Source organism: Camelina sativa, chromosome 3, assembly GCF_030686135.1.
Source record: "Camelina sativa cultivar CO46 ecotype springtype chromosome 3, ASM3068613v1".
In the NCBI taxonomy this organism is placed as follows: Eukaryota; Viridiplantae; Streptophyta; class Magnoliopsida; order Brassicales; family Brassicaceae; genus Camelina; species Camelina sativa.
Genome location: NC_141882.1, coordinates 7148726 through 7164380, shown reverse-complemented (window position 1 = coordinate 7164380; position 15655 = coordinate 7148726). Strand labels below are relative to the sequence as shown.

Sequence of the window (15655 nt, the reverse complement as noted above, 5' to 3'; positions counted from 1 at the left end):
CCCATTAACACGCCAATATATACAAATAATATAAGATTTAAACAAACATATTTGTTTTTTTTTATTATCATTATTTTTTAACAAACATATTTGATTACGCTTTTCAGAGTTATGTTACCATCTAACAATTTGTTTTTACTTCAAAATATACACATTGCACTTGCACAAACAAATAAGGATAACATATATCTTTTGTTTCTCTCGAAAAAAACTCGATAACAAGTTAACAACAACCAACTTGGAAAAAGTAGAATAAGAAGAAGAAAAAAAACACACTAAATATGCCTTTTTGTGAGGGAAAGGTTTTATCAATCTACGATTTTGAACAATATATGTGATTGGTTAATCCATAAACGTAAACTATGTATTTGTAAGCAATAGTCTATTCGAGTTGATTTATTGTAATCAGAATAGTATTATTATTAACCGATTAAACTAACCAAATCTCTGCTACTTGATTTTTATTATGATGTCGGAAACGAATAAATTCCACCACATGTTAGCCGTCGTTTGACACCATGACCATAACACCTAATCTCTTCTTCTTTATTTATAACTTGTTTTTTTTTTTTTTTATAACTTGTTGTTGATAATTACATAACACCTGATTTTGAAATCATTGTATAGCTTTTGCTTTTTCTTGTTAAAATTGAATTCATTTCACCGACACCTTCTTACACGTTAAGGGGACGTAACTTCCCACCCACACTTGTAATTAAATTATTCAATAAGACTCCCGAAGATTTTTTTTTGTCATTTGCCAACAGACGGGAGACTTATTAATAATAATAATACACATTAATAATTATATGTAATTAAATTTATGGTTCTGCAAATAATAATACACCGGTTTTCAAGACCGGAGCCATCAACCACTCGGCCATCTCTCCGAAAGATTATAATTGACAGGCTCTTCTTAAGGGTATATTCTTCTTATACACACATGGACCACATGGTAGCTTAGCTTAATTATTTGATACTACAACAACAAAACAAATACTAAAAAGTAGCCACCTTAATTGACCAAAGCACTTGTTGTACTAATAGTTGCGTTTTGTTGTTGCATTATTACCTCACTTGAGATAATGAGGGTCACACCTCACTTGCATTATTACCCTATTAATTAACTTACTACCAATAGTTGCGTTTTATTCCCACTTATCTTTTTCGCGCCATAGATTAATAATCACTGTTAAATAAACTCGAAAACTAAAATATTAACAAATGATTAAAATTTTAAATTCTCATACCCAACACAAATATATATCTTCATTTACATAAACCCAAAAAAAAAAAAAAACGTCTTACAGGAATCGAAGAACTGTATATGAAATCAAATTTTTAAAAAGAACACGAAAATTGAAACAATGGTTATAAAGAAAAAATAATGGAAACTCAAGAAAACTAAGAATGTGTGATTCCATTAATGTTTTTTTCTTCTATGTTTAAAAAGTAATTTTCCAGATCTTGAATCTGGGATCAACCTTACACTTAGCGGCGGAGGTAACAGCCGTAGTCGGCTTCTTCCCGGTCGGAGCCACCAATTTGATCCCTTCACAAGTAACTCTAATCCCTGATTTAGGAGTTTTCAGAGATCCCATCTTCACCTTCACTTTGGTGTTCAACACAATCTTAACCGCTACTCCTTTCTTCGCCTTGAGATCTCCTTTAAGCTTACCCGCCGATATCTCATCTAGATCTCCCGGAGGACTTCCGATCGTAGATCTAAGCATAGTCGTGTTCTTCTTCCCGTGAACAAACGAAGGGATCGATCCTTTACCGATGACCACGTCATCATCATCACCTCCTCCGGTGGACGATTTGTAGAGCGTGATGTCCGTGTCGTCGTATAGGAACCCGACGTTTTTGTTAGGGTTTCTAGCGATGACGGAGAGGGAAATGGCGGTGGTGAGGTGAGTTGCGGAGGTGAAGTTGAGAGACGAGATTTTGAGTGAAGAGACGCTGAAGCTCGGTCGTTGAGGTCGGTAGATTAAGTATACGACGGCTGATGCGGCGGCGACGAGGAGGACTAAGAGGATGATTACGAAAATCGTCCAGCAGCAGCAACGGCAGCAACATCCTCGGCTGTGGCTACTACGGCGACGACCAGCTGGTGGACGGTAAGCGGGACGGTTTGCGCTGTAGAGCTGAGCTTTGTTCGCCGGGAAAGTTGGATTTGTTGTTGCGCCGCCGCCAGCTCCGACGATGCCGGGAGGTTTTGATGCAGGGTAAACTCTGTCGTCTGTCATAATCGGAGATTGAGAATGAGAGAGAGATTTGATTAGAGGGGAACAAAATAAGGGGGTAAGATTTTTAGGACATGTTATGTGTTCTTTATAAGGGGAGATTTATTATTTATTACAGTGTGATTAGTTTAATAATTAAGCGAAGATTAGTAGTGGGAGAAGGAGAGAGGAAGCGAAGTAAAAAAGAGATGAGAGGACCGACAAAGAGAGTGACAGCTCAACGCGGAACTAGAGCTAGCTTACATGCGTCACATTAGCGCGTGCTTGTCAAGCGTTCGAGAGTGAACCGAGAGAGTACAGTTGTTTATTTGCTAAGCATTTTAAGAGCAAACCCAAAATAAGACTATTATTAGTTGTATTTAAAAATTGGTAGTAATATATAAATGTAACTAATTGCCGAAACACACACAAATTTGTGACTAGTTATCATCCTTCTTAGTATTGTCGTATATACGAATTTGTTCGTAAATATATAGTCCTACATTCACATACAGTATTTCAGTTGGAGAAAATATGAAACTTTGTTTTGAAACGATAGAATAAACATGATTGATGATGATATTCTGATATATGTGAGATGAAACGTGAAATCGTACACCAAACATAATTTTTCCTTTGTATTGAAGCAATGATCATATATATTAGATTAGGCTCGCAGATATAAGAAAATATGATTTATGTTTTTGAGAATATTAATTTTATTTTATTTTATTTTTTAAAAAAACGGATTTAGAGTTCATACACTCGATTTTGCAATACAATTTTTTTTATATATTATATGATGATAAAATTAGATTTTAATTCTATGCATTCAATCCCATTGAATAACATTTACAATTTTCATAAAAATAAATGTGCATTGTATCAAATTTATACTTTACTAAATATTTTTTAAAAACTAAAAATTAATAAAACATAATTATCAGAAAGAACTGAAATTAATAAAACATAATTATCAGAAATAACTGAAAACTTGGTTTATCTCATATATGAAAAAGTAACAATATCTTAAATATATTTGTTTCATATTTTGTAATCTCATACGTAATAGTTTTACTACTTGTCCAACTAATTTTAAATAAAACTATACTAACATTACCATAAATTAATCAAAAATTCAAAGATGTTATTTTGAGACAATTATTTGTTTATGTAAAGGTGAGTATATACAATCCTTTTTCTTTTAGGATTAATAATTGACAGTATAATTTATTTAATTAAGGTATTATTATAGTAATTAATTGTATAATTTTCTTAATTATTTTTCTTATAGAATTAGTAATTTAAAACTAGAAGTAGTATTATTTTTATATACATATATAAATTATCTATTTATATTTATTAAATTTGTTATATTTTTAATTTCTTATAATTTACAAATATGTTAAAACAAAGTTTTTGTATAACACATGACAAAATCTTTAATTGTTAAAATTGACACATGTCGCGATCACATGAGTTACTAACTTTGAAACCAAGGTTTATATAATAACATAATATTGAATACGCTATCAAATCATTCACCGATTGAAAAACTTAAGAAAATTACATTAATTTCTTATTTTGATTATCTTATTTTTCTTGTATTATGTTAATCACTAATTTTAATACATTAAATATTTTTCTACTTTAATCACTTTTCTGTATAAATTTCTTTTTACTATATGATTATAATAAATAATAATTACAATTATATTCAAATATTTTCCTTATTAATTGCAAATATTTTTCTTAATAATTTCACATGTTTTATTTAATAATTGCACATATTTTCCTATTGAAATTAGTAATTTAGAAATAATTTTCATATTATAATTAGTTATATAATATATTACTTTTGCTTTTATATAATTTTCAAAAATATTAATTGTAATCCTTTTATATTTAGAATTTTAATTTTTCTATAATTATTTAATAAATTTTCTTTTTCATACATGTCAAAATATTATCGAATGGATGCTGGACAAACATAGATGAGTGAGTCGGAAACCGTCTTCCATGTGTTCCCAAACACAAATGCAACCACGACGAAGGAAGGCGTGAAAAAAGCTGAAGGATCCAGCTCCCGACAAATCCGTTCATCGGAAAGAATAGGAGTGTATGACCAACCCAACAAGTAATCTTGACAAGTGTGTGGGCTTTGCTGGTTGCGGCGTCCATTGCCTTCATCGCCATTACTAGGTTCGTTTCATGGTTGAAAGCATGAACCTGCCAAAAAAAATTAAACACCATGTCAGCATCATGTATTTAACAGATTAACAAGCAAACTGCTAACAAGCTTGAATCAGATTTCTTACCATCCATTTCTCTTGGAGTGAAGAGTTGATCTGAGAAGTCTCGCTTAGGAACATGCTCATTAACTTGATAGCTGCAGCTTTTGACACATGTTGCCATTATATGAATTGAATTATTAACTTTAAAAACTAGGGTTTATATAATAAAATATATGATATAATCACTTTCCTTATAAATTTGATCTAAAATAGCAAATTTATATGATCAAGCCATGCTAATAAGAGCATTAAGGGAGGAATTGGAATAAACATTGGATATGGATGTGAATTTTTTACTCTTCCTTTTAAAATCACGATTACGTATAACTTAAGGAATAGAATAATGTTGGCAATGCAACGATCGATGGGTTCAGTCTTCAATATACATTTTACTTTTGCACAACAACGAGAGAAAAAACACGTGGGAAGGAGTGATATTAATGTACGTTGGCGGTGAAGCGTGGAGATGGTTAAATCCCGCGCCTAAAATTCCGTCATTAACTATATAATGTACGTTGACATTTTTTTTAATTTTTCCGAATTGGGAACACACAACAGGGCTTTCAATGTAAGGAGAGCCCAAGTTCATTCCGTTTACACCAATCCATAGCAAATTTATTTGTTATCTAACCAACTAACCTCCATAAAACAGAGCTTTTCTAGGCTTATGCGTTGTTATCGGATCAACCGGTTTTACTTTTTTTGCACACCGGCTACTATATAAACAATTTTACTAATCCTAAGCCAAATCTTACTAAGTAGGTATAATAAAACTTACCTATATAAAAAGCTTACCTCTAAGAGTTATACAGAGGAACCTAACAATTTTTCTAGGACCAGAAACAGAGTTACCAACCCATTCAAGAAGATTCAGAAAACTTGGAACCAGGATCATAAAGATCTCTCTCTCTAAAGCCGATTTGACGAAACAGTTGACGAACTTCAAAGCACCTCAAGCACTCAACTTCATACACAATTTTAACCCCAAACGCAACAAGAAGTTGTTTGTCTTGTGTAGTTATGATCACTAGGCTACCTGGACCAAAACAGTTAAAATCTTCCGCAAGAGCATCTAGCTGTTCGAGTTTATCCACGTTGTTAGCCACAAGTAGAACTTTCTGGCTCATGAGCCTTGTTTTGATCAACACTGAGGTCTTCATCTTCGAGTACCCTCCTTGAATCCTGATCAGAAACTCGTCTCTTAGGTTCGACATTTGGCAATCACGAGGAATCTCTTTGACGTTTTCAAGAAAACACTGGCTTTGGAATTGCTTAAAGATCTTCTGATAAACGTATCTAGCTAGAGCTGATCTTCCATTACCTCCTCTTGCCCAAATTCCAATAACTCTCACACCTTCATTAGAATCCAAATCCAACAATGGATACAACTCTTTCATGTGTGCACCAAATCCAAATTCTTTACTGATCCCATCACTTGCTGGTGTTGCAGAGAATAACAACATGTCAGAAATTCTCTTGGTAATCTCGTCGAGTAGCTTCGAATCATCTTCCCTAAAAACAGAGCAAATAAATTCGAATTGTTTCAACAAAATCTGTATGAGTTCGAGTTGTGATATAAATCAAATCAAGATATGAACTAGGATATGAATATAAGTTACCAGTCACGAGAACAGTGACCGGAGATACTTGCCAAATTGGTCAGTGCTTGTCTCCATGACACAACAGTCTCGTGGTTTTCTCTATCTTCATGTTTCCTAAACTGTAGAGCTACTTTTTCGACTTGTCTCCTCACATGAGCAGGCTCGACGTTATAAAAGATAGGCATAACGATGAGCGAACCTCTTTTTTCAACATCCATGATCATGGCTAGCTCTCGGAGACACCAGGGAGACGCAGGATAATTCTTCGAGACAACCACGACGGCGATTTTGGAGTTTTCGATAGCGGTAAGGAGATCTGAAGAAATCCTACGGCCGCTCTTGAGTTCGACGTCGTCTTTGAAAGTTCGAATACTCATACGAATGAGTTCTTTGTAAAGAAAGCTGATGAAGGACCTGCGAGTGTCTTTGCCTCTGAAACTCAGAAAGACATCGAACTTTTCGGGAGGAGTTGAAGAAGTCGACGATGGATACATTCGATTCAAGCGGAAGCATCGGTTTTACTTCCAAGCTTTGTATGTTGTTGTAAGACGATGAATAATAACTTGAGGATCGCATGGTGTCAAGAAAAGAAAAGAGTGTGAAATTTCCGAGAAAATTGTTGAGAATTTACTAAAAGAAATATGTTTTGGTTGTGGAAAGTCATGAAACAGAACAGGTCCAAAGAATAAAATCTACACATATTAGCTTATTCGATCAATATTCGATTTGGCGATCTACGTGGTTATGCTTTGAGTTGACGAGATGATGACGACGTAACGCGAATTCTATATGTATAGAAAAACTTGATATACGTATTTTTTTATCACCATTTGGACTTTTTTCTAATGTAAACGTGCAATCCTAAGTGTATGGCACGGAATAATAAACGGTCGGATCGGAGTTGGATGAATTAAACAGTTGATGCTGAGCAAACGGAAAAACTTTGGTCAGTGTTGTTATTACATAGAGATATATTACTATTTATTATATTTAATATTTATTCTTGATTATGATTTATGTGTTGACATAGGTAACGCGGAGGACTTATATATTGTCATCTAAAGTTGGCGTAATACACAAGACAAGACTCTCTCAGAGGGGACCGAGAGAGAGCACGACAACATATATAGGTTAGGGCTGCCTAGTCGAACATATATAGGTTAGGGCTGCCTAGTCGTTTCAAACGACTCGTTTGTGTCTGTTTTTGTTTGTGGATTTATTGTTAGGGTAGAACTAGAACAAGAAGCAAGGGACAACTTGATCCTCTCTATCAATAAAATGTACAAGACTGAACAGGCCAGTTGACTTGTAGACAATTTAATACTCGAAATAATTGGAAAATACAACGTTTTTTTAACATAGTTTAAAAAGTAGTACCTTTACTATTTACAATTGGTAAAATAGACATTGAACACTATTTATTTGGCACTGTTTTGTTTACAGTCAAACCTCAGCTATATATTATATTTACGAATAATGCCATTGGAATTATTAGTTTTTTTTTTTTCCTTTTTTTATTCTTCTTTGTTAGTGTTTCTCTCACAAAGAGATTTAGCTTGGTTTGTATATTTTTTTCCCTTTTGAATACACGCACTCGATTCTTCACCCAATTGAATATTCACATACCCAATTATCTGATTTTCTTTATTTTTCTCCATCTCTCATTGATTGAAATCCCAATTCATTAAAAATTGACGATTTTCGTGTATGAGAGGCGAGATCTGACGCAAAGAGATAAAGGGGTAGAAGGTGGACGGGGTTTGTGTGGCGGAGGAGGAGGAGTAGTAGCGGTGGTGGGAGGAATCTTGTGGTCGGAGAAAGTAGGAGTGGTGCAGCCGCCGCAGTCATCATCATCTCTGGTTGTGTTACATCGGATCTTGATGGCTGGTGGGAACTTCAAGATGGGCAGATTTTGTATTAATCCAAATAGTTGAAATAAAGAAAAAATCGATGGAAAACAAGTAGTTTAATGATCGGCGGCAATGAATTAGGGTTGCAGGTTCAGAGAAATCGGATGGAGAATAAGATTTAGAGTTGACGATTTTGCCCTTCATTAAAAAATCCACAAAATAGACTTTTCGGGGGTCGAACTCGTGAAGCCTAACATTGCAAACTGGTTACTAACCAACTATTCTGTCTCTATCTCAATTGAAATACACGCAAATAAAGTATATAACCACAAACACTGCAAATATTAATTATAAAAGTATTAAAAATATCCTAAACCGTACATCATAATCATTGTAAATCATAATGGTATGAATCTATTTAACATGCTAGCTAGATGGTGTAAACCATACACCATAACTTTTGTACAAAAAAATTGTGTATACTACAACTATTGTATAGAATAGTTGTGTTCAGTAGTAACAAATCAGTTAACTACATCTGTACAATTAATAATGTGTACAGATTACTTAATAAGGTGTACGAATGACAAAATTTGTAAAAAATATTTAATATTATCAAATAAATTCATCAAACAAAATGCATATCAAACTATAGAAAAAAAACACAGATTTTCTTTTTTTTTTTATCTGGAATTTTGTTTTTAAAAAATTTCATTGACTAATATCTGTACAATCGAATCGAAAATTCCGTTTAATATATATTTTAAGTTTATTATATACATCTTTCGTATTCATACACTTTTTTAAGCTGGATGGTTTAAACCGTACTCAAATATTGCTGGACGGTGTCAATCTATATTACATGGTGGATGGTGTTAACCGTACACCATAACTGTTGTACAGAATAATCGTGTATACTACAACCATTGTGTAGAAGAGTTGTGTTCAGCACTATCAAATCAGTTAATTACATCTGTACACCTTATTAAGTGTACAAGGTGTACAGATATAATTAACTGATTTGATAGTGCTGAACACAACTCTTCTACACAATGGTTGTACACTTAATAAGGTGTACAAATACAAAATTTGTAAAAAATATTTATGGTTCATTTCGAAGAATGAGTATCGATTGTCGAACGACTCGACTCGTCTCGTCTCTCATCATCAGTCATCATCATCACCAGTCCACTCTGGAATAACGATTTGAGTATTTGGACTCACAATCTGGGTTTGTAATTTGGCTGCTTAAAATTCCGACTACAAAAATCGATTCGCAACTAAGTGGAGTCTTTACGCATTTTTCACCTGCACAATTATGCTGCCTCAGCTCGTCTTTCTTTGTATTAGGAAAATTTGTAGAATGAAACACTCACATCACACGTCCTTTGGAAATGTGAGTTTCTTACAACAGAGAAATCATCACTAGTTATGTGTGTTTAAGTATATGTTAGTTGTGGCGGAAAGGATTTGTTCCGGTCGTAAGCAGAATGGCCAGACTCACAAGCAGAATAGCCAGACACGCAATCAAAACGCACCAAGCAAAATCCCACAAGCATGGCTTTAAATGCTGCAATAGGATTGATATAGCCACTTGATAACCCGTTGTAGCTTTGGTAGTCTCCTTGAAGCAAGCACATACTGGTTCCTCCTAGTACGCGGGGAAAAAACGAGGAAATGAGCTTGTATATTGTTCAGAGAGACAATTGACTGTAGAAGATCTTTTCTTTTTTTTTTCTTACCTGTTTACTGCGTCTTCCAACTGGAAACCGAGTGATTTGACTGGAGTTCTGCTTCCAATGGGGGCATGGAGTTAGATCAACAGAATGTATTATGCTGGGTAGGGTGGAAGCTTTTAGAGACTTGCATCCATGTGCTTTTAAACTCTTGAGACTCCGTGGAAGCCCTGTTAGTGATACGAGGTTGCTGCAGTAATTGAGGCAGAGAGTTACCAAGGAGGTGAGGCCCATGATGCTTGTCGGTAATGTCTTGAAATCTTGTCTGCTGAGATCTAAATATGTCAACTTTGTGAGATGACGTAGCTCATCTGATAGTGACTCAATGTTCTTGCAGTTGTCAAGCCAAAGCTCGAGCAAACTGTATCTAATTTCCTGATCAAGCTTCATCAATGTTCTGAGGTTTGTACAGTCGGAAAGTATTAGGATCTCCAGCTGAGATAGATCTGGCAATTCGTCCAGACTGCGGCAGTTACAAAGCGTCAACTGTTTCAACTTGCTAAGAAGCTTCATTGTACTAGGTAACCCTTTTAAGCTATTCCCACTGAGGTCCAACTTCTCTAGGACTCCCATATGGTGGATGTCATCTGGGATTAGCTGGATGTTTAGGTTGATTAGATTTAACTCTATCAACCATGGAAACCCTGCAAAGCTAATACACTTGAAACTTCTCTTCTTGTTGCTGTTAAACCGCATGATGTCGAGTGAACTAAAACCATAGGGAGGTGACTCGAGCTCCAACTTCATCAGCTCACGAGAGATCTGTTTCTCGGAGGTAAAAGATAGATGCTCTGCATATCCTTTTAGAAGCTTTAACTCCAGTTTTAAGTTTCCTTTGATCGATGGATTTTCAAGAGAAATGCCCTGAGAATCTGCCACAAACGTTTCTGTGCTAAAATTTTTCAGGTAGACTGATCTAACGCTCGAGCTTGTGTCTTGGATGACAGTGCTTAAAGATTCCGTTATTTTGATCCAAAGATGCGTAAGCCCATCACAATTTGACACATCAAATTTCTGCAGTTTTGATAGGCTACAAATGGACTTTGGAATCTGTTTCAAGGAAGTGCAACCTTCCAATATCAACTCCTCGAGACACACTGCTTCCTGAAGATCTGGAAGTTCTTTGAGTTCCTTAGATCCTGTCAAATCAAGTTTCCTCAAATGCAGAAGTCTCTGAAAAGAAGGGGAATGTTAACAAAAAAAGAAGATGCAATTATTAGCAAGGATATGAGGAGACAGCAAAAGTAGCATACCGGGGTTCCACTCCAGAGCCTTTTGAGCTTGCTGTAACATAGATTTAGTTCAACAAGAGAATCTGGACTGATATTGGCAGACAAGGTTGTAAATGGATATACATCCCAATGGAGGAATCTAAGCTTATGAGGAATACTCCATTTTTTTTCTAGAACCAGATCTTCCCTGCGGGATTCTAAACATACAGAGTGCCTGTAGATCTTCAAATAACTGAGATTATGCATCGGCTTGAACATATTCCACTTGATATGAAAATCACTGGACATCGGCTCAGAAACATCTAATGCCATGGCTTCGATTTTGCTTGTACCCTGATGTATATAATACTAAATGTACATGTCAGTATGTCACACTTACTATTAAGATGATGACCAAAAAAAGAGAATTCAGGACATTGCTTGTACTTACTGCGTTGTCTTCAAGTACTCGACAGATGTCCTTCTGTTGCCACAAGATTCGTTGTTTGGCAGCGCTGTTTTCTGATTCTTGATGCACAATTTGTCTCCCTGTTTGCTCTAACAAAGGGTGCATAGCTATACGCCCATCAGCCGATATGTCGATGAGAGACATGTCTACTAAAGCCTTTATTCCCGCTCTACCTCGTTCAAGAAGTGTTATGACTCGTCCGACAGGATCTCCATTAAAAAGGCATGCGACGTGAAGAAATGCAGTCTTACCAACTTTGTCTAATTTATCATAGCTAGTTTTCAAGACCGTCATGATACTCTCGTGTGGGGATTCCTCAAACATTTTCAAAGCATCTTGCCACACTCCTAGGGACTTGTCATGGAGATGGAAGCCGAAAGTCTCAAGTGCCAAAGGAAGACCTTGAGAAAGCCTAGAGAAACGGTCTGAAAGATGTTGGTAGTCTCTGTCTCTAGGAGGATTCCTTCCTTTAAATGCAATCCGCTGGAAGAGTTGGAGAGCTATATCATCATCCAAATACTTAACTTTGTACACATTTTTCACTCTAGAGGAGCTAAGCAAGCTATTGTCCCGTGTGGTTATGATGATTCGGCTCCCTGGTCCAAACCATCCAACCTTTGCCAAGGCATTCACCTGTTTCACATCATCCACGTCATCAAGGACAACTAAAGCTTTTAGGTTCCTAAGCCTTGAATGGATATAACTAGCTCCCTGCTCAATGGTCTGAAAATTAAGATCTTCTTCGCCAAGGATATTGGAAAGAAGCTGTTTTTGTAAATATAAGAGATCATGTTGTGCCGAAGAAATTTTATGAATGAAACAATGATGACTCGAGAAATATTTCTTATGTTGTTCATAAAGATGCCTGGCTATGGCCGTTTTACCAATGCCTTTCATTCCCAAGATTCCTATTATTCGAACCTTATCTTCCTTGGTGTTGGTGTCATTGTCCGAGGGTTGGTTTCGAGCCTCATCATTCTTGATGTGGATGTCCATGGCCAAGAGAGGGTTGATTTGTGCCAAATGAGCTTCCATTCCAACGATATCCTCGGTAGCCGTTGGCAACATAGAGAACAACTTGCATGAAATAACTTAAACAATTTCTTCAACCATCGTGACATCGTCCTTGCTGCCATATCAATAAACAAACAGTAAGGATTCGATGGATACGTTGGCACATTGTTAAATAAAAGGGAGAAAAAGCCTTACTATTTACTGGACTCTGCGCCTTTTCGGTTTCCAATACGCCTAAGGGCTACTCTCCAGTTGGGAAGCTTCTGCGCCAATTTACAACCTCGATGGCATGTTAAAGCAAAAGTCCCTCGAAGATTTTTAACGTCAGAGGGGAAAACGTCGTAGAAGATCGGGATGACACAAATCTTTTCTTCCAATCTAAGTTTCATGATCAGATGAAGCTCGTCCAAACACCACTTTGAAGTAGCGTAGCTCTTTGAGATAACCACAACGGCAAACCTTGAACTCTTGATGGCCTCTTCAAGTTTTTCAGGGATGGAGTCTCCCAGCTCAATCCTTGGATCGTCTTTGAAGGTGTAAATCCCTCTGTTGACAAGTTGTTTGTACAAATAGCTAGCGACGGTTCTTCGAGTGTCTTCACCTCGGAAGCTGATGAAGACATCGTAGTAACCAGGAGGTGCAGGGGATGAGGACATTTGACTTCAAGTTACTTCCCTCTATCGCTCTTGGGACAATTACGCTACCAAGTAGAAGGATGAAGGAAGCGATTTCGACAACCAACATTGAGATCAAGACTGAGACAGGCAGCTGTAGTTAAGGGGAAAACTCAGCTTCATTATTCAAAGTCAACGCATGCACACCTGGATGTATATTCTGAGTTTTTAAAAGTCATTATCCAAAAACATGCTTATTTTTGTGAATAATCATTTCATTTTGTTTAGTTTGTATCTCTCTAGTCTCTACCAGCCAGTTCAGACAAATTGTATGCCAAAAAAGAAAAAAGAACAAATATATACATTAACTCATCTAGTCATTTGTATCCTTTAATCCATCCTCATATCATATACTTACCATGTTACTTATAGTTTTAGTACTTATATAACAATTTACTAAATAGATTGATAATCTAAACATTGCTAATGTAAAGATACCATTTGAAAAACATATGACATGTACATACCCATTACCCTCACTGTGCTGGACGTGCTTGCTAGTCGTGGCAAATTATTAGAAGGAGAATAATCTCCCTTAGTCTTTTTCTTTTAGTTTACTACTATCTAAACATTATTATCATTGCATCCTTGGCCAGCTATTCTTATTTTCTTTTATTCCCTTAAAAAATTACAGTCCTTTTTTTATATTTATAATCTGACTAAAGTTCTTGTTGGTTCAATGAGGAGACTTACAAAGGTTTATTTCAGAAAATAACAAAGTGAAAAAAATCAATACAGACAAAAAGAAATTGAAACGAAATCTAGAACTTGAATGGAACATTTAACACGATAAATAATAATAGTAATTTATAAACTCAAGATCAGGTCTTAATGCTATTATGAGTGTGACCAGAATCGTCCTTTCAATGACAGTAGTCGTACTAGGGTCTTAGATGTTTTTGAATGCATTAATATTGCCCATTCTCTGTATCAGCGGTTTCAAGCAGGTGTGTCTCCTCTATTTCTGCTACTACGTCTACTTTTATTGGATCAGTGAGATAGCACGCAAATACCAATGTGTTTATGACCATAGCTGTGTGAAAGAAACTAAACAATCTGCGCTTATAATCTATCTACTAACAGCAACAGTTAAAACTTGTCGCCACAGTTTCAAGAAATATAAAGCTTATGGAGTTTGTGGATACCAACATTTTACAAGCGTGGACATACATATATATCATCATTGAGGAAACCAAACCGGTGATTCTTCGGACTTGTATTAGTTACATGCCTAACTTTGTGATGCTTCCACTATCTCTTCATCTTCTGATGCGTCCATAATCTTCCACACTTCCATTAAATCTTTACCTTGCTTTGCATTGAGTTTAAGCAGTGTAGCTTCCCACTCCTCTTTATCTCTACCGGTTACAAACGAACCAAACAGTCTAATGGTCACAGGAAGAAACCCTGCGAGCTGGACAGCACGAACTGAGAGGCGTTCGAAATCAGGAGGAGGATATGACAGCTGCTTGAAAGCAAAACGTGACAAGAGTTGGAGAGCTTCATCATATCTTAGAGAACCAACTTCATACACATGATTAACTCCAGATTCCACAAGCAAACTTCTTTCTTGGGTGATTAGAATGACTCTGCTTCCTGGAGCAAACCAGTTGGCGTACTCAGTGATCCACTTCCCTTGTTCAATGTTGTGCACACCATCAGCTATAAATATAACCTTGCGATGTTTTTTCTTTGCTTCGGCCAATTCATTCAACTCATGATCCAAACCTCTAAGATCTTCCCCTTGGAAATTTTCTGACGGTAGAAGCATGTCTTTCATGTTTTCTAGGAAAATATGTGCCTGAAATTTAACAGAGATGTCTGCATAAGTGTACCTTGCAAGTGTTGTCTTACCCACACCTGCACCACCCCAAATGCCAATGGTACGAACCTCTTTGTCAGATTCTAAAGCCAACAAGGCATGAAACGCTTTCATGTGACGATCCATTCCTGCAAGGCCTTTGAAATCGCTTGATGCAGATGACAGAAACATAAGCCTAATGTCATCAGCAGTTTGCTTGATCCGGTGTGTTCCGTGGATCACCGGAAGATTCCGAGAAAATGAATACTGTGCAGCTATGCTTTCCAGTTTGGCAATTGCAGTCTTCCAAATTTGGGCTTTATCAGGAAATAATTGAAAGACTTGTCCCACATCCAAAGGGTGTTTTGTGAGGAAGATTGGTATGACAGTGAGTGAACGTTTCTCATGAGACTCAACTATTACCATAAGCTCTTCAAGGAAGCCAACTGAAGAAGCTTCTTCATCAGACGTCATGACAACTGCAACTTTGGACTCTGTCAAAGCCTCAAGTGTTCGTTGATCAATTGGTTTGAAAGTATTCTCCTTCCAGCTTTCGGATTTAAAAGATTTGATACCATTCCGAGATAAATCATAACCGAGATCAAGGTCAAGAGCTACCTTGCCGCTGAAACTCAAGAACACATCCAACTCTCTTCCTGCCAACAAAAATGAATAAGAAGAAGACATTCTAATTTTTGTTTTGAGTAAATTGTGTGAATTCTAAAAATTTTGAAGGAAATAAAGATAAGGAGTACAAGGCCATTTAGGCGTAGACTTTTC

The 15655-nt window shown here is 36.2% G+C and overlaps 4 protein-coding genes and 1 pseudogene across 4 annotated transcripts; all 5 read right to left on the bottom strand.

The window, feature by feature from the left end:
• Positions 1-1225: 1225 nt before the first annotated feature.
• On the bottom strand, positions 1226-2644 carry LOC104775876 (NDR1/HIN1-like protein 13). Its single transcript, XM_010499831.3, has one exon. The coding sequence runs from the start codon at positions 2247-2249 to the stop codon at positions 1446-1448; it is 804 nt and encodes a 267-aa protein (XP_010498133.2). The 5' UTR covers positions 2250-2644; the 3' UTR covers positions 1226-1445.
• A 2372-nt stretch (positions 2645-5016) lies between these two features.
• LOC104775875 (disease resistance protein Roq1-like) lies at positions 5017-6730 on the bottom strand. The gene is made up of 2 exons (XM_010499830.2): positions 6139-6730; positions 5017-6031 (listed from the first exon to the last, which is right to left on the bottom strand). Exons 1-2 carry the CDS (start codon positions 6612-6614, stop codon positions 5380-5382), a joined length of 1128 nt encoding a protein of 375 aa, XP_010498132.1. The 5' UTR covers positions 6615-6730; the 3' UTR covers positions 5017-5379.
• Positions 6731-9292: 2562 nt separating this feature from the next.
• LOC147946663 (putative disease resistance protein At4g11170) lies at positions 9293-13145 on the bottom strand. Its single transcript, XM_087508598.1, has 5 exons — positions 12596-13145; positions 11369-12515; positions 10960-11286; positions 9713-10879; positions 9293-9621 (listed from the first exon to the last, which is right to left on the bottom strand). The coding sequence occupies exons 2-5, from the start codon at positions 12452-12454 to the stop codon at positions 9421-9423; spliced, it is 2781 nt and encodes a 926-aa protein (XP_087364724.1). The 5' UTR covers positions 12455-12515; positions 12596-13145; the 3' UTR covers positions 9293-9420.
• Positions 12595-13056, bottom strand: LOC104778759 (toll/interleukin-1 receptor-like protein pseudogene; annotated as a pseudogene).
• A 928-nt stretch (positions 13146-14073) lies between the features above and the next one.
• LOC104775873 (disease resistance protein CHS1) lies at positions 14074-15610 on the bottom strand. The gene is made up of 2 exons (XM_087508597.1): positions 14966-15610; positions 14074-14875 (listed from the first exon to the last, which is right to left on the bottom strand). The coding sequence occupies exons 1-2, from the start codon at positions 15560-15562 to the stop codon at positions 14306-14308; spliced, it is 1167 nt and encodes a 388-aa protein (XP_087364723.1). The 5' UTR covers positions 15563-15610; the 3' UTR covers positions 14074-14305.
• Between the last annotated feature and the right edge of the window lie 45 nt (positions 15611-15655).